This window comes from Diorhabda carinulata, chromosome 5 (assembly GCF_026250575.1).
Source record: "Diorhabda carinulata isolate Delta chromosome 5, icDioCari1.1, whole genome shotgun sequence".
NCBI lineage: Eukaryota > Metazoa > Arthropoda > Insecta > Coleoptera > Chrysomelidae > Diorhabda > Diorhabda carinulata.
This window is the reverse complement of record NC_079464.1, coordinates 3869408-3893642: the sequence shown is the minus strand read 5'-3', so window position 1 is coordinate 3893642 and position 24235 is coordinate 3869408. Positions and strand designations below refer to the sequence as shown.

General features: G+C 29.0%; 1 protein-coding gene across 3 annotated transcripts in view; it reads left to right on the top strand.

Moving 5' to 3' along the window:
- The first annotated feature begins 8695 nt into the window (after positions 1–8695).
- Positions 8696–24235, top strand: part of LOC130894063 (uncharacterized) — a 43581-nt gene continuing 28041 nt past the window's right edge. The window contains exon 1 of one of the 3 annotated variants that reach the window (XM_057800608.1): positions 8696–8904. In XM_057800608.1, the coding sequence (XP_057656591.1) occupies positions 8876–8904 (29 nt within the window). In that variant the 5' untranslated portion in view covers positions 8696–8875. The remainder of the gene's footprint in view (positions 8905–24235) is intronic. The other 2 variants (XM_057800610.1, XM_057800609.1) reach the window with 2 other exon arrangements.

The following is a 24235-nucleotide window of genomic DNA, read 5'->3' as shown; positions in this document are numbered from 1 at the left end:
TCATGAACAATCGATTATTTTGAGAATGGAAACGTTCATGGTCACCTATAGTGTGCAGGAAATGAAGTAATTGACGATCGAGAACAGTCAGGACATATGTACACATCGAAAATCCTTCTAGACGATCTGCGAGCGAACGATTTGCTGTTTCATTCATGAACAATCGATTATTTTGAGAATGGAAACGTTCGTGGTCACCTATAGTGTGCAGGAAATGAAGTAATTGACGATCGAGAACAATCAGGACATATGTACACATCGAAAATCCTTCTAGACGATCTGCGCGCGAACGATTTGCTATTCCATTCATGGATAATCGATTATTGTGAGAATGGAAACGTTCTTGGTCACCTATAGTGTGCAGGAAATGAAGTAATTGTCGATCGAGAACAATCAGGACATATGTACACATCGAAAATCCTTCTAGACGATCTGCGAGCGAACGATTTGCTGTTTCATTCATGAACAATCGATTATTTTGAGAATGGAAACGTTCGTGGTCACCTATAGTGTGCAAAAAATGAAGTAATTGACGATCGAGAACAATCACGACATATGTACACATCGAAAATCCTTCTAGACGATCGGCGAGCGAACGATTTGCTGTTCCATTCATGGATAATCGATTATTTTGAGAATGGAAACGTTCGTGGTCACCTATAGTGTGCAGGAAATGAAGTAATTGACGATCGAGAACAATCAGGACATATGTACACATCGAAAATCCTTCTAGACGATCTGCGAGCGAACGATTTGCTGTTTCATTCATGAACAATCGATTATTTTGAGAATGGAAACGTTCGTGGTCACCTATAGTGTGCAGGAAATGAAGTAATTGACGATCGAGAACAATCAGGACATATGTACACATCGAAAATCCTTCTAGACGATCTGCGCGCGAACGATTTGCTATTCCATTCATGGATAATCGATTATTTTGAGAATGGAAACGTTCATGGTCACCTATAGTGTGCAGGAAATGAAGTAATTGACGATCGAGAACAATCAGGACATATGTACACATCGAAAATCCTTCTAGACGATCTGCGAGCGAACGATTTGCTGTTTCATTCATGAACAATCGATTATTTTGAGAATGGAAACGTTCGTGGTCACCTATAGTGTGCAGGAAATGAAGGAATTGACGATCGAGAACAATCAGGACATATGTACACATCGAAAATCCTTCTAGACGATCTGCGAGCGAACGATTTGCTGTTTCATTCATGAACAATCGATTATTTTGAGAATGGAAACGTTCGTGGTCACCTATAGTGTGCAGGAAATGAAGGAATTGACGATCGAGAACAATCAGGACATATGTACACATCGAAAATCCTTCTAGACGATCTGCGAGCGAACGATTTGCTGTTTCATTCATGAACAATCGATTATTTTGAGAATGGAAACGTTCGTGGTCACCTATAGTGTGCAGGAAATGAAGTAATTGACGATCGAGAACAATCAGGACATATGTACACATCGAAAATCCTTCTAGACGATCTGCGCGCGAACGATTTGCTGTTTCATTCATGAACAATCGATTATTTTGAGAATGGAAACGTTCGTGGTCACCTATAGTGTGCAGGAAATGAAGGAATTGACGATCGAGAACAATCAGGACATATGTACACATCGAAAATCCTTCTAGACGATCTGCGCGCGAACGATTTGCTGTTTCATTCATGAACAATCGATTATTTTGAGAATGGAAACGTTCGTGGTCACCTATAGTGTGCAGGAAATGAAGGAATTGACGATCGAGAACAATCAGGACATATGTACACATCGAAAATCCTTCTAGACGATCTGCGCGCGAACGATTTGCTGTTTCATTCATGAACAATCGATTATTTTGAGAATGGAAACGTTCGTGGTCACCTATAGTGTGCAGGAAATGAAGTAATTGACGATCGAGAACAATCAGGACATATGTACACATCGAAAATCCTTCTAGACGATCTGCGCGCGAACGATTTGCTGTTTCATTCATGAACAATCGATTATTTTGAGAATGGAAACGTTCGTGGTCACCTATAGTGTGCAGGAAATGAAGGAATTGACGATCGAGAACAATCAGGACATATGTACACATCGAAAATCCTTCTAGACGATCTGCGCGCGAACGATTTGCTGTTTCATTCATGAACAATCGATTATTTTGAGAATGGAAACGTTCGTGGTCACCTATAGTGTGCAGGAAATGAAGGAATTGACGATCGAGAACAATCAGGACATATGTACACATCGAAAATCCTTCTAGACGATCTGCGCGCGAACGATTTGCTGTTTCATTCATGAACAATCGATTATTTTGAGAATGGAAACGTTCGTGGTCACCTATAGTGTGCAGGAAATGAAGGAATTGACGATCGAGAACAATCAGGACATATGTACACATCGAAAATCCTTCTAGACGATCTGCGAGCGAACGATTTGCTGTTTCATTCATGAACAATCGATTATTTTGAGAATGGAAACGTTCGTGGTCACCTATAGTGTGCAGGAAATGAAGTAATTGACGATCGAGAACAATCAGGACATATGTACACATCGAAAATCCTTCTAGACGATCTGCGCGCGAACGATTTGCTGTTTCATTCATGAACAATCGATTATTTTGAGAATGGAAACGTTCGTGGTCACCTATAGTGTGCAGGAAATGAAGGAATTGACGATCGAGAACAATCAGGACATATGTACACATCGAAAATCCTTCTAGACGATCTGCGAGCGAACGATTTGCTGTTTCATTCATGAACAATCGATTATTTTGAGAATGGAAACGTTTGTGGTCACCTATAGTGTGCAGGAAATGACGTAAACATTTAAAATGGCTGCTACAATCGATCTTACTACCTGTTCCAAAATTTGATTCATAAAAATTGAAGGATACAGTACTGCTGATATTAATCGCTGAAGGAATACAGTGTACGTTGTATACTGTTGACAATCTTCAATTTTTACTTAAACAAATTCTCAATATTGTACTTACAAATCAAAGGGGGTAATCGGAGCCCCGCAAACCCCAAACAACGTTTGCATATAAGACGTGGGCATTATTACGTTATTATCACTTCTGGACGTTATTTTGGCATAATGGAGGAATTTTTATTAACCAAACTAGAAGAAATTGATGTATGGGAAACCTTGTATCGAAAAGAAGGTGCTATAGCTCAAAAAGATAATGAATTTCTCTCGAAACATTTCTTTGAACGACTCATCTCTCTTTAGTAGCCAACGAATTGGCCGGACTTGGTTCCATGTGATTTTTTCTTATATAGGCACAATGTGCTAGTTTTTTTGGATGAATTTGTTCAAATTTTCACTGAAATTTGCATTTTTTAAATGTATTTTTTTTAATGGTAAAAAAATTTAGTAAGTTATTGTGATTTCCAACGAGGTACACAGAAAAAAATAGGAAAATTGCAAATAAGATTCGAATCTTTGAATTATATTAAATTTTGGAGGTATATTATGAACTAAAAATCGAAGTAAAATCACAAAAATTGTAAAAAGTATAAAAATAGTTGATACAAATTATTACAACGTCATCACCCGGACTAATAAAATTCCATAAATTTGCACGTTAAATGTATTGTTCGGATTTTTATCGTCAGATGGAGTGAGCAATCGAATACGTTATAAAATGTAAAATTTTATTAACTTCATACTTCGATCGCGAGGTTGTCACTTGAACGCTTCACTAAAACCAGCAACTTTATTTTTGTTTGAAATACGTATTTTTTAAAAAAAAATTCACTAAATAATTTTATTAAGATAGTGCAACGTTGCCATATATCATACAGAAATTGAAGGAAAAAACGTGAAAAAATAAGCTGAGTGAAATAATTTCATGAATATTTATGATAACCTCAAATATCTGTCTTTAATTTTGATTAAATATTTTATTTAACTTATTCAACAATTTTTTTATTAATTAATTTCTTCTTTTACTATTCCCTTTCTTACTTTTCTATATTGATTTTCCAAAAATTTTCTTTTGAAATGTATAGAATGAGTAAATATATATATGACGTATTTGTATAATATATTTATAGTTTTTTTTGTAAATAGTTGAATAAATAATAAATTTTTGTCGTTATTTTATTCGATCCTTTCCATTTTCCCATCAATCACAATTTTCCATTTGTTCAAAATCATGTTTTTAACTACGCAACACCCTATATATTATCAACTTTATAAATGCATATTTAAAATATTCCTAACTGGACCACCCTGTATATTGACGTAAGGAATGTTCACGTGATTTAAATATTCCGGTTAAGTGCTTGCTGATGTTGAAAGAAGTATACGTCAAATTTAGTATAAAATATATGGGATTTAATCAATATTTAGCTGTTTCTTTATCCTATCTAGAAGCTACAAGTTATGGTCATTCGTAAAAGTAAATTTTAGATATGTCACAGTTTGGATGAATAAATCAACAGCGCCATCTTCACGTTCAACTGTAAAGTCATGAAACCGAATCGCGGGTAACTTTGGAGCAGCGAGTGTAGAGATGGGAATTTATACTTGCACCTCGGCCAGTTACGAAATAACCGGCTTTGAAAAGTATTTTCATGGAATATCATCAAAAATACCAGAAAAAAACTATAATGTATATAAAATAAATAAATTGACAGTAGAAAATTTGAAAAAATCTCGCGGGATATTTAAGAAATCCGAAAATTTATTCAATATTCTAAAATTAAATGAAAAAAATCGAAAAATAAATCAATAAATTGTACTAAAATATAACACAAAATTCAAAATATCTAAAAATGTGCTAAAATAAAGGGAGAGAAAAAGGGATATCTTAAAAATTCCGAAGAACATTAGAAAAATACGATAAAATAGGAAAATCCAATGAAATAATTGATAAAAAATTGAAAATTTGCATAAAAGAGGAGAATTCGAAAAAATTTGGTGGAACCCAGAGGAAATTTGAAAAAATTAGAATAATAATTCGAAAAATTTGAAGAAAAAAAGAATTGGACAATTCTAAACAATCACAAGGAAGGGGGGAAATTTTGGAAAATTCCAATAAATAATTCAGATATTCTAGGAAAATTGAAAAATTTCATTTAAACAATCAATACATTTGAAGAATTTGGAAAAAGGGAGAAAATACGAAAAAATTTCGAAGAACGGAAGTAAATTTAAAAAATTCGAATGAATAATTTGGAAATTCTAGAAAAAATTGGAAAATTACATTAAAAAAATTAACACAATTTGAGGAATTTGTGAAAAAGGGGGAATTCGAATTCAAGACACGCGAAAACTAGAAAAAATTCAATTGAGCAATTTACAAAAATCGAAAATTTTGGGAAAAGGCGGAGGATTCGAAATAATTTCAAGGAAGAAGAAAAAAAATTGAGGAATTATTTATATAAAACGAATTGATAAAGAAAACTCAAAACTAGTTTTTTTATCAAATTCTTCAAACTTTTTTTCGCCAATATCATGATATAAATAAATTCAGTATCTTAAAAACAATTCTTAAACAAAAATATTTTATTATGCATCCCTTTAATAAAAGCATAAGCATTACGGCGAAATTTTCCTATTTATAAAAATATTTGATCATATTTTAGACATCAACAAGAAATTCTGAGAGAATTGCTAGACTTTGACTACAATAAATTTTGTTAAAATTGTTCCAACTTATTTATATCTCAAGAGGTACAACTAGAAACTCCCACCTCTATACAAATTCAATCTTCCGAAAGATAACTAGAGGGCGTTGACTTCACACACAATTTGAAAGGTCACTTAAAGAACATTTCAAACGATTTAATGTACGTTGAAACATTTAAACGTTTAAAAAATCTGTATAATTGATTTTTTCGGTAAAATTAACCTATATCCAATGACAATACCACTTACAAACACGAATACTGTTGTTTTTGTTTTTTTTTCTATACTATCTGTGTTATTTTATTTCAACGTTATTATTTTTTGGGAAATAAAGTACAACTGGGTGCTATTTATCTTTTTAAAATGGACATTATTCCAAGAAAGGCACTTAGTTGTTGAAAAAACAAAACACCGCTTTCGAAACGAATCAGGATGAATGCAAATAAGACAAAAATGCGGTTCAGACAAGTTCATTAAGATGTATGCCTACCTTTCTTTAGCATAATATATAGTCGTAGATATTGTACAGAATTTAAAGCAAATTTGGAAAAGAAATATCGAAAAAGTTCATTGTAAATATTTTTGTTCTGTTCGAGTTCTACTTTAAAATATTTTTATTCGTTTGTTGACAAGATAAAGTGAGGTTAACTTAACTAGTCCAAAAATAATTTTAATGTTTCCAGTAGTTAGGCAATCTAAGAAAACGGCTGATTTACGTCAAACTGTCTACCGTGGGGTAAACAATTGAGTTTGCGGAAGGAAATTTTGCACTTGTTTTAGTAGCAACTCTTTAAGAAGCAATAAAACTGGGAATAATAAGGTCTAAAATCGAACAAACAAAAATCACAAACCATACAAAAATATAGTGCGAAAGCTTTTGTTTCCCCCACGGCAGATATTTTGACAATTTGTTATATTGCTCTAATCATAACCTAATTCTTCTTTTTTTATTCGAGTGATATTGTAATTGAATTGTTTTTCTTCTACAATTTTTTCAAAATATTTCTATAAAAGGTGGATACATATTTTTTTATCGGAAATATAAATCAAATTTTCGATTTCGACTGACCTTGCTATATGTCTATGATTATATCAATAATTCATTTACTTAAAAAAAGGTTAAATATGTGCATAGAATGCATATAATTAGAATAATAAAATGTATGTCATGGTTTTAATTATAAAATAATTTTTATTTATACAATTTTCCGGTATAATTTCGAAAAGGTGATAAGATTATTGGTAAATTTGTGAAACTACATTTTTTATAATACAGGAACTTTTATTTCCACGTAGATAACAAATCAAATACATTATATACAGGGTACATGAAAGAATTTTTGGAATTGTGGAGGAAATTAGAGAAATTGGATGAAAATTAGGAAATTCAACTGGAAAAGTTTGAAAATTTGGAAAAGTTTGAAAATTTGGAAAAGTTTGAAAATTTGGAAAAATTACAAAATTTGAAGAATTGCGAGGAGTATTGAGAAAATAATTCAATAAATTTGAAAAAATGAGAAAATTTGAAAAACAAGGAAAATTGGGAATAAATTCAAGAAACTTCGTAAAAAATTGGAAAAAATAAAAAAACTGGGAAAATAGCAAATAACTGGAAAGAGTTTTAGATTAAAAAAAAATCAAAATAATCCGACAATATTTAAATAAAATAGAAAAAAAAAGAAAACTAAAATGCCACTAAAATAGTTATTAAAATACTGAAAATTACGGAAAGAAGGGGAAAATTCTAAGAAATTTTAAAAAAACTACAAAAATACAAAGAAATTGAAAAAAAAATTAGAAAAAGAATTTACAGAACTAGATGAAATTCGGGATATTTCAAAATGCCTTTTTGAAACTGGAAGCAAAAACAAGAAAAATTCGTATAAACTTTGGAAAATTTGATGAAAAATTTGAAAAGAATTCAAAAATTTGGAAAAATGGTTAATAATACCGATAAATTTCAAATTTTAAAAAATAAAATCAGACAAATTTTCAAAATAATGCAATAAATTCGAAAACAAACTGGGAAAATTCTCCAAAAACTCCACAAAAATATCCAAACAAATCAAAAATTGTAGAAAATGGGAGAATTCGAGAAAATTTGAAGAAACCACCGAAAAATTTTATAAAATTTTGAGAAATTCGAAAAAACACGTGAAAATCTCGAAAAAATGCAAGAAACTTGAAAATTTGTAAATTGGAATTAATGAAATTGCATTTAAAATCAACAAAATTTTCGTTTAAATCCAAAGAAATCGAAAAAATATTAAATAACTCAAATAAATCTAAAAAGTCTACGAGAAACTCCTGAAAAACTACTGAAATTAAAAAAAATTTTTCGATAAATAGAAAAATCTGATGAAAATAATTCCGAATACATCCGGAAAACTTGTAAAAAATTCCAAAATTCCGATAAAACAAACTATAATACGAAAAAAACTTGATGAAACTACGAAAATTCGTGAAAAAAATTGAAAAAAATAGTTTGATTTATACTTGCACGTACTTTCGGAACGAACTATACAAATGTCCGCTTATGTAACAGGGCCGGATTTGAACATAAAGAGTTGTTGGGTATTCAATTTTTAATTTTGAAGACCAAATAAAATTCATCAATATTGTCCGCACTCGATTTTCACAACTGGACACAATATTTCAACATAAAAAAAAACTCCTGTGAAATTTCAATGTTAGGTCACCCCTAATTGAACCCCCAGAATGATTCGATCGCCTATTTAAAATAACTTAATACCGTTAACACTCAGTGTAACGAATTTAGAATTTTTAATTCATTTTTTTCGCAATTTTCGCCCTACACCTCCCACCAACTTGGGTATAAAGATAAATTGACCCCAATCGTCATATTTCGTGCTCCCCAATACGTCCCTGTTCATAAGCTAGACATCCTGTATATATTATATAAATTAATCATTATAAATATAGAAATACCATTTTTTTTTAATTACAGTTATTAAAATTCTTTGTTTGTTTAATAAATTTATCTATTCCCCCTCTCCCCGGATGGAAATTGCGTGATTTAAAGGCCTTTAAGCGCGATGTTTCGCATGCCTCGTCGAACCGAGAAGACGCGGTAGTCGGTTGTGTTCATTTTATCGTAAACGCACGGCATCCGTCGTTGGTTTTTATTATTCGTACGGTGAAGTTCGAACTTCTAATAATGTGATTTTCAAGTGGTGTTTTTTATGGGATAACATTTCTACGACAAGAAATAACCATGACACTCGGACAACTCAAGAAGAAAAAGTAGGTTTCGTTAACGTTTTTTTTTTATATAAAAGTTTTTGTCAAAATGCACATTTAGAACTAAATAAAAATAAAATAGGTCTGTCAAGGTGGAAAAATACCGTTTTTCGACGTGAAATTCTCAGAATTTGACGTGAAATATTTTCCAAAATAATGGGGTGGCCCGCTAATTTCGATATCACGATAGGGGGACTAATTATATAGAAAAAGAAAACCGCGGGGATCGTTAGCGTCTGGGGTAAAACAGGGAATAGCCATTTCTTTTCATCAAATCATTTCGGACCGATAAACATACGTTTAAATTGTTTTTCCTCGTATTGTCGGCAATTTTTTTTGTAATAACGACATAACGCCCGCTATCTTGATAATCAAATTGGCGGGTCACCCCATTATTTTGGAAAATATTTCACGTCAAATTCTGGGTATTATCACGGCAAAAAAACGACATGAGCTTGTCAAAATTTATTTTATTATGAGCTAGTTTGACAAAATTAAATAAAATTAAGAGAATGTTATAGTCTATTTTTATTAATGAGAGATTAATAAAATTATGGAATATTCGTAACCCATTTTTTTGAACAGAATTTTCCCTAATTTTTATATTGCATTTCCTATTTTTTTGGATTCTCCGCTTTTTTCATCAAATTTCTTCGAATCTTTCGAATTTTCCTGATTTTTTCCAATTTAAACCAATTTCCTTTTTGATTTTGAAAGTTTTTTTGGATTCTCCGCTTTTTTCATCAAATTTCTTCGAATCTTTCGAATTTTCCTGATTTTTTCCAATTTAAACCAATTTCCTTTTTGATTTTGAAAGTTTTTTTGGATTCTCCGCTTTTTTCATCAAATTTCTTCGAATCTTTCGAATTTTCCTGATTTTTTCCAATTTAAACCAATTTCCTTTTTGATTTTGAAAGTTTTTTTGGATTCTCCGCTTTTTTCATCAAATTTCTTCGAATCTTTCGAATTTTCCTGATTTTTTCCAATTTAAACCAATTTCCTTTTTGATTTTGAAAGTTTTTTTGGATTCTCCGCTTTTTTCATCAAATTTCTTCGAATCTTTCGAATTTTCCTGATTTTTTCCAATTTAAACCAATTTCCTTTTTGATTTTGAAAGTTTTTTTGGATTCTCCGCTTTTTTCATCAAATTTCTTCGAATCTTTCGAATTTTCTTGATTTTTTCCAATTTAAACCAATTTCCTTTTTGATTTTGAAAGTTTTTTTGGATTCTCCGCTTTTTTCATCAAATTTCTTCGAATCTTTCGAATTTTCCTGATTTTTTCCAATTTAAACCAATTTCCTTTTTGATTTTGAAAGTTTTTTTGGATTCTCCGCTTTTTTCATCAAATTTCTTCGAATCTTTCGAATTTTCCTGATTTTTTCCAATTTAAACCAATTTCCTTTTTGATTTTGAAAGTTTTTTTGGATTCTCTGTTTTTTTCATCAAATTTCTTCGAATCTTTCGAATTTTCCTGATTTTTTCCAATTTAAACCAATTTCCTTTTTGATTTTGAAAGTTTTTTTGGATTCTCCGCTTTTTTCATCAAATTTCTTCGAATCTTTCGAATTTTCCTGATTTTTTCCAATTTAAACCAATTTCCTTTTTGATTTTGAAAGTTTTTTTGGATTCTCCGCTTTTTTCATCAAATTTCTTCGAATCTTTCGAATTTTCCTGATTTTTTCCAATTTAAACCAATTTCCTTTTTGATTTTGAAAGTTTTTTTGGATTCTCCGCTTTTTTCATCAAATTTCTTCGAATCTTTCGAATTTTCCTGATTTTTTCCAATTTAAACCAATTTCCTTTTTGATTTTGAAAGTTTTTTTGGATTCTCTGTTTTTTTCATCAAATTTCTTCGAATCTTTCGAATTTTCCTGATTTTTTCCAATTTAAACCAATTTCCTTTTTGATTTTGAAAGTTTTTTTGGATTCTCCGCTTTTTTCATCAAATTTCTTCGAATCTTTCGAATTTTCCTGATTTTTTCCAATTTAAACCAATTTCCTTTTTGATTTTGAAAGTTTTTTTGGATTCTCCGCTTTTTTCATCAAATTTCTTCGAATCTTTCGAATTTTCCTGATTTTTTCCAATTTAAACCAATTTCCTTTTTGATTTTGAAAGTTTTTTTGGATTCTCCGCTTTTTTCATCAAATTTCTTCGAATCTTTCGAATTTTCCTGATTTTTTCCAATTTAAACCAATTTCCTTTTTGATTTTGAAAGTTTTTTTGGATTCTCCGCTTTTTTCATCAAATTTCTTCGAATCTTTCGAATTTTCCTGATTTTTTCCAATTTAAACCAATTTCCTTTTTGATTTTGAAAGTTTTTTTGGATTCTCCGCTTTTTTCATCAAATTTCTTCGAATCTTTCGAATTTTCCTGATTTTTTCCAATTTAAACCAATTTCCTTTTTGATTTTGAAAGTTTTTTTGGATTCTCTGTTTTTTTCATCAAATTTCTTCGAATCTTTCGAATTTTCCTGATTTTTTCCAATTTAAACCAATTTCCTTTTTGATTTTGAAAGTTTTTTTGGATTCTCCGCTTTTTTCATCAAATTTCTTCGAATCTTTCGAATTTTCCTGATTTTTTCCAATTTAAACCAATTTCCTTTTTGATTTTGAAAGTTTTTTTGGATTCTCCACTTTTTTCATCAAATTTCTTCGAATCTTTCGAATTTTCCTGATTTTTTCCAATTTAAACCAATTTCCTTTTTGATTTTGAAAGTTTTTTTGGATTCTCTGCTTTTTTCATCAAATTTCTTCGAATCTTTCGAATTTTCCTGATTTTTTCCAATTTAAACCAATTTCCTTTTTGATTTTGAAAGTTTTTTTGGATTCTCTGCTTTTTTCATCAAATTTCTTCGAATCTTTCGAATTTTCCTGATTTTTTCCAATTTAAACCAATTTCCTTTTTGATTTTGAAAGTTTTTTTGGATTCTCTGCTTTTTTCATCAAATTTCTTCGAATCTTTCGAATTTTCCTGATTTTTTCCAATTTAAACCAATTTCCTTTTTGATTTTGAAAGTTTTTTTGGATTCTCTGCTTTTTTCATCAAATTTCTTCGAATCTTTCGAATTTTCCTGATTTTTTCCAATTTAAACCAATTTCCTTTTTGATTTTGAAAGTTTTTTTGGATTCTCATGTTTTTCGAGTTTATCAATCTTTTAGTGGATTTTCATAATTTTCAGCATCCTTCCTTGAGCTTTTTTGAATTTTCCCACTAACTTTCTTCAAATTTTTCCTAGTTATTTATCAATTTCTTAAAATCCAACGAATTCCTTGAAGTTTTTTCGAATTTCCCTACTTTTTTCCTAAAATTTCCTATTTCTTTCGATATCAGTAAAGTTTTTTGAAGATCTTTAGAATTTTCTGAATTGTTTCAATAGAATTTTTCTAATCTTTTCCAATTTAAATCAATTTCCTTTGGATTTCCCGCTTTTTTCATTCTTTCGGATTTTCCCAATTTTTTTAAATCGAATTTTCCTATTTTCTTTCAAGTTAAATCAATATTTTCGAGAAATCTCCAATTTCCTTTTTGATTCTCAAATATTTTTCATATTTTTCGTTTTTTCATCAAATTTCTCCAATTGTTTTAAATTTTTTCATTTTTTTATATCGAATTTTCGCAATTTTTTCCAATTTAGATCAATATCTTGGAGAAATCTCCAATTTCCTTTTTGATTCTCAAATATTTTTCATATTTTTCGTTTTTTCATCAAATTTCTCCAATTGTTTTAAATTTTTTCATTTTTTTATATCGAATTTTCGCAATTTTTTCCAATTTAGATCAATATCTTGGAGAAATCTCCAATTTCCTTTTTGATTCTCAAATATTTTTCATATTTTTCGTTTTTTCATCAAATTTCTCCAATTGTTTTAAATTTTTTCATTTTTTTATATCGAATTTTCGCAATTTTTTCCAATTTAGATCAATATTTTCGAGAAATCTCCAATTTCCTTTTTGATTCTCAAATATTTTTCATATTTTTCGTTTTTTCATCAAATTTCTCCAATTGTTTTAAATTTTTTCATTTTTTTATATCGAATTTTCGCAATTTTTTCCAATTTAGATCAATATCTTGGAGAAATCTCCAATTTCCTTTTTGATTCTCAAATATTTTTCATATTTTTCGTTTTTTCATCAAATTTCTCCAATTGTTTTAAATTTTTTCATTTTTTTATATCGAATTTTCGCAATTTTTTCCAATTTAGATCAATATCTTGGAGAAATCTCCAATTTCCTTTTTGATTCTCAAATATTTTTCATATTTTTCGTTTTTTCATCACGTTTCTTTAATTCTTTCAAATTTCATGTTTTTTTAATCGTATTTTCCCAATTTTCTCTAATTTATCCCAATACTTTTGGAATATTTCCAATTTTGTTTTTACCTTTCAAAGTTCTTTAGATTTCCCGCTTTTTCATCACATTTCTCTTATTCCTCCGAATTTTCCGAATTATTTTAAACAAAATTTCCTCATTTTTCCCAGTGTACCAAATTCATTTCGAAATATTTCCTTCATAATTCTCAATACAATCACCAATTGGACAAATATACAGTATGTCCTATATAAATACAGGGTTTTATTCTTTTCTAATCGACTGTGTAATTCTGAATAATGAAAAATTAATTTATTTAAACAAAACACAGTTACAATAATAAAAATGAAAACGTGAATACACGCGACGTGATTTAATCGAAATCAAGAGCAAAACATTCAAAGAGAAATTAATTTTTTTCGATTCGATCCAAAGTAGATGTGAGTTTTCAAAGGATTTTCTCCGTGTCAGGTAATCGGTGCCAACTGCCAGTTTTTTTTCTTCTTCTTTTGTTTCGCTTAACGATCTGTCCTAGATAATCTTATTTCATTTCTAATGTCATTAGTTGTATTCGTTTTGATTTTCTATCCGCGTGTTATTATTATAATGTTTATTTCTGTTATTTATCTTAGTTTTAGTAAAAGTGAAAATAATCGCTTTGGCGTTAAATTGAGGTTGATATTGATATGAAATCTTCATTTTGTTCGATTTAATAATCTGAATAATGGATACGCGCAGCGATCTGATTTATCGATTTACAAGTATTATATCTATGTATAAACAATAATTAATTAACTTTCTATTAATTAATATGAACAAGTTATTTGTCGAAAGCTGAAATCTCGGTCCTGTGCCTGGTGTAGCTTCGACCAAGGTATGAAGACAAATCGTGATGTCCTCGGCTTCGACTCGAGAATCGTGATGCGCAGGGTGTAATGTGGTGGTGTAATTTACTAATTTGACTAGTAGAGCATTAGTTTTATCTGAATTGAGTTAGATGTATGTTGATTTAGGGTTATAACGTGAGGCTCGATTCATTATTCCAAATGTTGTACCGTTCGCAAGCATGATTTTTTTCATGATTTTTTCCATATTATTTCCGAATTGATTGATGTTTCAAGTAATTTTTTAAATTTTTCACCCATTTCCCAAATTTCTCAAATTTTTTCATATTTTACAAATTTCTTCTGCATTTTTTCATATTTAACAAATTTTTTCCCATTTTCCAGATTTCTTTCCCATTTTTTCATATTTTCAAAATCCCCCCCATTTTTTCAAGTATTTCGCATCATTTTTTTCATATTTTCCAGATTTTTTCCCAACTTTTTCAATTTTCCAGATTTTATCTCATTTTCCAATTTTTTCCCCATTTTTTCATATTTTCAAAATCTCCCCCATTTTTTCAAGTATTTCGCATCATTTTTTTCATATTTTCCAGATTTTTTCCCAACTTTTTCAATTTTCCAGATTTTATCTCATTTTCCAATTTTTTCCCCATTTTTTCATATTTTCAAAATCTCCCCCATTTTTTCAAGTATTTCGCATCATTTTTTTCATATTTTCCAGATTTTTTCCCAACTTTTTCAATTTTCCAGATTTTATCTCATTTTCCAATTTTTTCCCCATTTTTTCATATTTTCAAAATCTCCCCCAGTTTTTCAAGTATTTCGCATCATTTTTTTCATATTTTCCAGATTTTTTCCCAACTTTTTCAATTTTCCAGATTTTATCTCATTTTCCAATTTTTTCCCCATTTTTTCATATTTTCAAAATCTCCCCCATTTTTTCAAGTATTTCGCATCATTTTTTTCATATTTTTCAGATTTTTTCTCATTTTCCAATTTTTTCCCCATTTTTTCATATTTTCAAAATCTCCCCCATTTTTTCAAGTATTTCGAATCATTTTTTTCATATTTTCCAGATTTTTTCCCAACTTTTTCAATTTTCCAGATTTTTTCTCATTTTTTCATATTTTCAAAATTCCCCCCATTTTATCAAGTATGTTGCGTCAATTTTTTTTCATATTTTCCAATTTTTTCCCATTTTCATATTTTCCTAATTTTTATCCCACATTTTTCAATTTTCCAGATTTTTCCCCATATTTTCGAGTATTTCGCGTTAATTTTTTTCATGTCTTCCAATTTTTCTCCCATTTTCACATATTCCCCAGATTTTTTCCCCATCTTTCTAAATTTTCCAGATTTTTTCCCCATTTTTTCAAGTATTTCGAATCATTTTTTTTCATATTTTCCAGATTTTTTCCCAACTTTTTCAATTTTCCAGATTTTTTCTCATTTTCCAATTTTTTCCCCATTTTTTCATATTTTCAAAATCTCCCCCATTTTTTCAAGTATTTCGAATCATTTTTTTCATATTTTCCAGATTTTTTCCCAACTTTTTCAATTTTCCAGATTTTATCTCATTTTCCAATTTTTTCCCCATTTTTTCATATTTTCAAAATCTCTCCCATTTTTTCAAGTATTTCGCATCATTTTTTTCATATTTTCCAGATTTTTTCCCAACTTTTTCAATTTTCCAGATTTTATCTCATTTTCCAATTTTTTCCCCATTTTTTCATATTTTCAAAATCTCCCCCATTTTTTCAAGTATTTCGCATCATTTTTTTCATATTTTTCAGATTTTTTCTCATTTTCCAATTTTTTCCCCATTTTTTCATATTTTCAAAATCTCCCCCATTTTTTCAAGTATTTCGAATCATTTTTTTCATATTTTCCAGATTTTTTCCCAACTTTTTCAATTTTCCAGATTTTTTCTCATTTTTTCATATTTTCAAAATTCCCCCCATTTTATCAAGTATGTTGCGTCAATTTTTTTTCATATTTTCCAATTTTTTCCCATTTTCATATTTTCCTAATTTTTATCCCACATTTTTCAATTTTCCAGATTTTTCCCCATATTTTCGAGTATTTCGCGTTAATTTTTTTCATGTCTTCCAATTTTTCTCCCATTTTCACATATTCCCCAGATTTTTTCCCCATCTTTCTAAATTTTCCAGATTTTTTCCCCATTTTTTCAAGTATTTCGAATCATTTTTTTTCATATTTTCCAGATTTTTTCCCAACTTTTTCAATTTTCCAGATTTTTTCTCATTTTCCAATTTTTTCCCCATTTTTTCATATTTTCAAAATCTCCCCCATTTTTTCAAGTATTTCGAATCATTTTTTTCATATTTTCCAGATTTTTTCCCAACTTTTTCAATTTTCCAGATTTTATCTCATTTTCCAATTTTTTCCCCATTTTTTCATATTTTCAAAATCTCTCCCATTTTTTCAAGTATTTCGCCATTTTTTCCCCATATTTTCGAGTATTTCGCGTTAATTTTTTTCATGTCTTCCAATTTTTCTCCCATTTTCACATATTTCCCAGATTTTTTCCCCACCTTTCTAAATTTTCCAGGTAATTTCCCCCATTTTTTCAAGTATTTCCCATTTTTTGCAAAGTTCTCGTAGTGCACTCAAATTTTCTCATTTTTTTAATGGCTTTCATTTTCTACTAATTTTTGACGGTTCTTTCATGTTTTTTCCATTTTTTTTTTTGGATTTAGTAATCTATTTGCAAATTTCCTGAATTTATCCAAATTTCCTCTGATATTTTTCGTCAATTTCTCTTGTTTTTTCGAGTTTTCCTAATTTGTGTCGGGTACTGTGAAATTATATTCGTATTTTCTTTGATATTGTCGATTTATTTCATATTTTCCAAGTTTTTTCTCTCAATTTTTCAAGAATTTCGCATTATTCGCAAATTTCTCATATTTATTACTTAAATTCTTTGCGAGTTTTTCAAATTTTTCCAAACTCTTGTCGAATTTTCCGAGTATTTTTTCAAACCAACTTGAAATTTCAAAGTTACTTACATTTTTTTAAAAACTACTCATTTTTATATTATATTTATTTTTCACCTTTTTTATATTTGTTCATCCAAATTTTCATACTTTTTTTCATTCAGCTTTTATACGAACCCCTCAAAATAGCATCAAGATAATTTTAAATAAATTATTAAATTAAAAAAAAAAAGATTATAATCACTTTAATTAACGACATATCCTTTCAAATGCGCCATACTGTATAACACGATATAAAGCTTTATAAAACAAATAATTGTAAATCAATTATTTACAACTCTAATACCAACCAGTTGATCTTGATTTTATTCTACACAGTTGTAACGGTCGTCCTCAAACGTAAATTATTTGAAAATCCACAAGACTCTCGTGCTACTTTTTACTATTTCTATTGAGACGTTAACAAATTGAACACTCATTAAAACAACATAAAAATATTTAATGACGACTCACAACCAACATTCATAATAATAAATTTGACTCATTAAAAATGATTATAATAAAATCATATACGATTTCTATAGTTGGCTTAATCGAACAGCCACGAACACCATCTACTATAAAACTCGAAAACTACTTTATAGATAACCTTCAATTTACATAAATAGAATTTTTAATATAATTTCACTACAAGAATAACAGTTTTTTTTTTGTTAAAATTCTTCTTAACGGAAGTTTTTGAATGGATTGTATCTAGTTATTTCATGCGTACCAACTTAAAATTAACACTTTATCAAGATCAGTCATTAACCTTTCATTTCGAACTACGTATTCTATAATTGAATGTCTTTTATGATATAACGTTATATTTGAATGTATGCGAAACAGAAGTTCTCATATTTTAATAATCTTTTGTATGGAAATCGAACGTTTTATTAATGTAAGTACCAAATCACGTTATAGAGATCCAATCGCTGCTTGTTTTTACTCGAATAGATAACTAGAAAGCAACGGGTAAAAACTATGCACATAACAGTAGTAAAAATTCTAACCTCAAAATAAAATTTAATACGTCTGTTAAAAAAAAGAAAACGTAAAAAAGAAGAGAATATAATAAAAATGAAAGATAAAGAATTCACGGGCGATCTAATGTCGGTAAGTGGAAGGGGGTGCGTTTTTAAGGGGTTAAAAAACGGTTTATCTTGATTTCCGAGAAAACTATAAGTCCGATGAAAAAAAGACAAATGTCGAAATTGTAGCTAAGACAAAGATCTACAACTTTTGTATAAACACTCTTTTCACATAACCTCAAAATTTATGTGGAAATTGATATATCCAAAGTTTTTTTTTTATTTTTTCTTTTTGTGAATTATTATTTTTTTTTCACTTTTTACCATTTTTAAAGTCTTCAACCCTGATCTAATTATTACATATTTCAGTACCATACAACAGAGTGGACATATTAAATAAGAATCCGAATTGAATATTTATAAATGAATAATTATTTATTTATTGATATGATCGAAAAGAAACTATAAAAATTTACATACAATACAAACAAATTTTAGATTAACATAAAATCCATTGTGACAGATGGGAGTGTTTCGTTTCTCATTACGTACCTGTTCGGTTAAAACAAACGAAATAATTATTTTATAGCAGAATCATTTTACTAATTATATCGTTTTGATATAGCAGAAACTGTTTGTGTGAATCAATTTTATAACATTTACGTTCCGTACATCGACAATTCTTCTTCTTTTTTATGTAAAACAAAACTGTCATTTGAAATCGTAGGGATGGAGAAATGACGAGGCTTCAGTCGAGATTAATGATGATATAGCGAGTGGTTTATAATGAATTCATTCAATTTTTTTTAATAATTTATCAAAATATAAATTTTTCGTTGTAATTGAGTCACTATATATTCATATATTTACATTAAATACTCATTGAAATTTAAACTATCTAAATTTAACCTAAAAATTTAGTATCTGATTGTTTGACGTTTCTTTTGTTGAGATTCGGCGGTGTTGCCAAAATTATTTATGACTGTTATATATTAAAGGATTATGAATTTAAATAATTAGTTTATTTTCGAAATAAAAGGCATTTTACCAAAAAAGCGTTAACTTTTCATTGTAGGCAAGTAATGAACGGCCTGGTATATTCACATCGGATTAAAATTTATCGTTATTAAAATCATTTTATTTCACGGATGCTACGTAAATTTATAATCACTATGTTAATCCAATTAAAACTAAACAGGTTTGTAATTAATATGTAATCTTGTCGAGAATGTTTAATATAGAAATGAGATAAACTGCAAATTAGAATAAAATATAAAAGATTGTTTAAAAAAATACTTTTTTTACGTTTACATTATAATATTTATTTCACTTCACGGTGAGGTTATGTGTTGATACGAGGGATATTCAGAAAATTTTTAATAGAAAAATGACTGAAAACGTTCATTGATTTCTTTCAAATAGTTACTAGTCACTAGTCGTTTTGGAAATAAGTGAAAATCGATAATTGCACAATCGAAACTACAGGGTGTGCGTAGAAAACTTTTCTTATGTTTGAATTTGAACATTTTAATTGTAAACCATAATTTTTAACGCCAAACTGCCCTTGTAAGGTCGTTTTAACTTTATACGAGGGTTGTTTGAGACGTTTCTAACCTAAAAAAGAAACAAGACATTTTTCGTATGGTGGCGTCAACTATGTACGAGGGTTGTTTGAGAAGTTCCATGCCTAGCAAAAAAACATGATTTTTTTTATCAAATAATTTCTATTTTTTCAACATAATCTCTTTTTGAGACTATAATACATTAATTACAGATATGTTCTAATAGTTTCAACCCTTCCAATAAATAATTCTCCTCAAAATATGCGTTTACGTCCACTTCTTAAGAAATTTTCTTTATTACAAGTGAAATTTTGAGGTTAGAAACAGGAAAAAAGTCACTGGTGGTCAGATATAGTGAATACGGGGGTGATTAAAGAACATGTGTGTTCCTCAATAGAAAAACTGCTTGCAGTAAAACGAATCCCTGTTCAGACTATAATTGTACCCTTCGAAAGGGGTGAATTACTTGAAGATGCTAAGGTGTAAATGATTCATATTCGTCGTCACCTATTATCTAAGAAATTTTAAAATTCGTACGCATGTTCAATATTTTTAAACAAATGAAAAATAAGGTAATTCCGAATTAAAACTGCTTATCCAAAAAAATAGATGAAAAATACCGAAAAAGCAACAAAACTTGTCAATTTTTTTATCTCACCTCTCAAAAAGAAATAAAAAAAGTTCTGAAACGCTTATAAACATACAAATTTTTGTATCCAATTGGGTTCTAAAACTTTGTCTTTTGTATTAATTTGACTTTTTCTAGTTTAATTGCATCATATAAGTAAACACCATGTATACATCCATGATTGTTAAATAAATCTTGAATCACGAAAATTTTATAATTACAACCGTGCTCAGGAAATCGCCTTTTCAATTTTTATTTTTTTTTTTTAATTATTATTAACACTCCCTCGTATAATTGACATCCTGTTTGAATTCGAATCAAATCAGAATTTGCCAGATCAATTAACGTAAATGAAAAACGGTCATTAATTCGATCAAAAACGAATTCGATAGCATCTTTCTAAGCGTGTTACTCTGAAGATGGGGCGTCGATTCGTATAAAAACACATCACGTAATTATTTATATCTGCGAATAATATCGGAACGGAAATAGGCGTGACGTAGCCATCACTAACGGTCGACAACATAGTCGTACGAATTTATTGGAAATAATCCGCCGTTAATACACATATTATTAATTGCATTTTATAGTGAGATTTTTTTCAATTATTTTGTCGTATGTAAATATAATATTAGATAAATAATATAAAACAGAAACTTTCTTTTGACGTGCCAGCTTATGTTGTTGATCTCTGTCACCTGTCATCCAATTTTCACTACTGCGTTCCGTGTACAAAAATTCATACCCCAACCTACCGTGTAGGCAACTAACAACGCAGTTTCTATGAAAGACATCTAGCTGGTAATTTCCAAACTACGAGTATATGTTAGTGAATAGAACGCAAGCGTCAATATTGATTGCGACAACTGGCAGTGATGCCAATCCGTTTTATTTTCCCACCAAGAGTTGTAAATTCTCATAAGAATTTAATTTCTAGTATCCAAATAGAAAATAGAGGGTATGGAAATTAACCAGTTGAAACACAAAAAACGACAAATTACTTAAGAGTATTAATTAGAAATATATTTAAAATTATTTTTCTTAGGTTAGGGGAAGAATATTTAAGTTGGCTTCACCGCTTCATGATAGTGAAGGACGAAGAATTTACTTCTGTATACGTATACCCAATTTTTTATACAATGCTGTTCATTATTATAATTTAATTGATATAAATTATAGATAGTATCTTTTAAAAAATAGTGAAAACTAATTTGATATTAAAATAAATTCATAGATCGAGAAAGATATTTGCATAACTCTCATTTTAAAAGTGACATTTGACTTTTAAGTGAATACGTGATTATCATTATCCCAAAAGTTTTCGAACTAATCAATACGTTTGGCAACAACGTTTGCTGTGGACGTAAATATTAATTATGAAATATTTAAATTGATTAACATAAAATCAAGTTGAAAAAAATATGAACTGAATTGAAAATAATGAAAACCAGAACTTAACACTAAGTTATTCGTAAAATTAACTACGATATACAATTTTATTACACGAGAAACATACAAAACGGTATATCAGAGTCATCTGTTTATCGTAACTACAGTTATACAGGACCGGCTTTTTAAATAAATAAAAATTATAATGTATAATAATATTGTTAAATGAGGTATTTTTTTTTTTTCGTATTTTGTGAATTTACGAATCTGTAATATACAAGGCGAAAAATATTCAGCTACCACTTCATTATCTTATTAGAATTTGATAGAATCATTAACTTTAATGTGCTTTTAGGAACTTTCACGTGAAATATTTTTAGATACAAGGTGTGCTATTAAATAATGACACTACATTAATACTTATTATCACCTTCTATATATATATATATATATATATATATATATATATATATATATATATATATATATATATATATATATTCTATATATATATATATATATATTCAACGGCCTTGAAAAACGATAGAAATCACAAGGAACAAGATCGGGTGTTCTCCTGGACCGAGAATGCGATATGAATTGATGCATGTCTTGTTGGAGAATACATGACATGTCCTTTCACATTTTGGATCATTTTTACTTATTCGTCCACCAATTCTAGCAAGAATATGACATAAGTGACTTGTCATTTGATTTAATCCACGGTGATTACCGATTTTTTCGATTTTGTTTTCAGTTATTGAACAATCCGGGTAGAAATCATATGGAACTTCATGACGGTTTCCTCGAAAAGATTTAAATCAATCAAAAATACGTCATATAGAAGAATAACTTGTAGAATTCAGTTTTGTTGCTCTACGTCACATTTAATCGCGAAACAAAAAAATCAGGTACATTGTTTACCGTTGTGATTATTGAATGAATACTAGGAGATCGGAAATTTATTTTTAGTTTATTGTTGTTAAAAGAATGAAGTTATTAACGTAATACAATGCGTCTCAAAATTAATAAAAAAAATTAATATATACAGGTTTAAAAAGAATTTGGGTCACAAAAAATATTATGAAAAATATGTTCAGTGAAATTATCATTTTCCCATTTCACCTTGCGCCGGCCCTTATCTTTAAATGTGGACATCGACTTTGTATTTCGTTCCCTCAACTCGTCAACGTTATTTTCAAGAAACTACGTATAGAAACTTGGATTGCATTCCATTACAATAATAGCGGGACTTGTTACAAATTCTAGTACAATTATTATATTCTGATTTTATTATTTAGATTGAGAATTTGAACAATTAAAGATATAATTCGTAATTATTATGTAATCGTTATTCAGCCAAAGAGTTTTTGTCTTTCATTGCGTCATTTATTAGCTAATTTTTGATCGGTTCCAGTGTCACTTGAATTGGTAAATAGTACAGTGAGTCCAATAAATCGACGAGCTATTATTTAAATTGGAAGACAATAGTTCGATCGTAAACAATATTAAATATATAAAATGGAAACTTTAAACCAGAGGTTCCAAACTTTTTACTCGTAGATCACTTTCAAAACATCATTTAGACTTATAAAAATATACCGAATATAAAACATGCTCATAGTGCGTTCACAAGGAAACATAATTTGTTGAATTAAAAGTTTTTCGAGTCGATTACAATTATACGGGGTTTATTGTTATTCAGAAATTTACTTGACAACATTTTTTTTTAATACTGCACTCGTTTTCTTTGTAATATATTAAATTATAAATTCAACTGTCAAAACTTTATAATCCTAACCTTATTTATTTCATAATTGTACGTTTTTTTAATGAAGATAATTAACAGAAACAAATAATCTTGCCAGGGCCGGTTCTAGCAGGCGTAAATTTTGTTTGAATTTTTATTAATATTTTGCTTTTTGTTCTTAGACGGGTAGATAAGTTTATGTGATCGTTAAGTAGCAGTAGTATAAAACATTCGCAAAAGGGCATTGTATGTGCCTTTATAGGATCGGTCCAGAATCTTTTATTAAACATTTTTTTGTAAATCTTGAAACCGTAAAAATAAACAAGAAACCTTACATTATGAACACACTCCAAAAAATAAAAATAGACGTTTACTGCCAATTACGAAATAATTAACTTTTTCATTTACATAAATCGACCGAAAAGTTTTTTTGGCTTTTAAAATTTTAAAATTGACATTCGAATGTGCTAGTACTGCCCTGACTATCTTGAACAAATAAAACCGTAACCACCCATTTCTTTTGAATCCAAATAACAAACAAATCCACAAAAAAATCGTCTTGTGAAGTTTGATCACGTCGAAATAAACGAAAAAAAAAAAAACAAATTCCATCACGTTTATTCATTTGAATAATTTTTGCCTGATTAAGGAATCTCTCTTTTATCAAATATTTTCTTTTAATAAAGTGGTAAATCGTGTGGTTTAGCTTTCGACAGAAATCCATAATAATAGACAAAAATGGCGTGACCTCGATGAGGTACAAAGTAGATTTTGCCATCACAATTACTAAAGTATCTACTCTCACTTTAATTTTTATACAAAT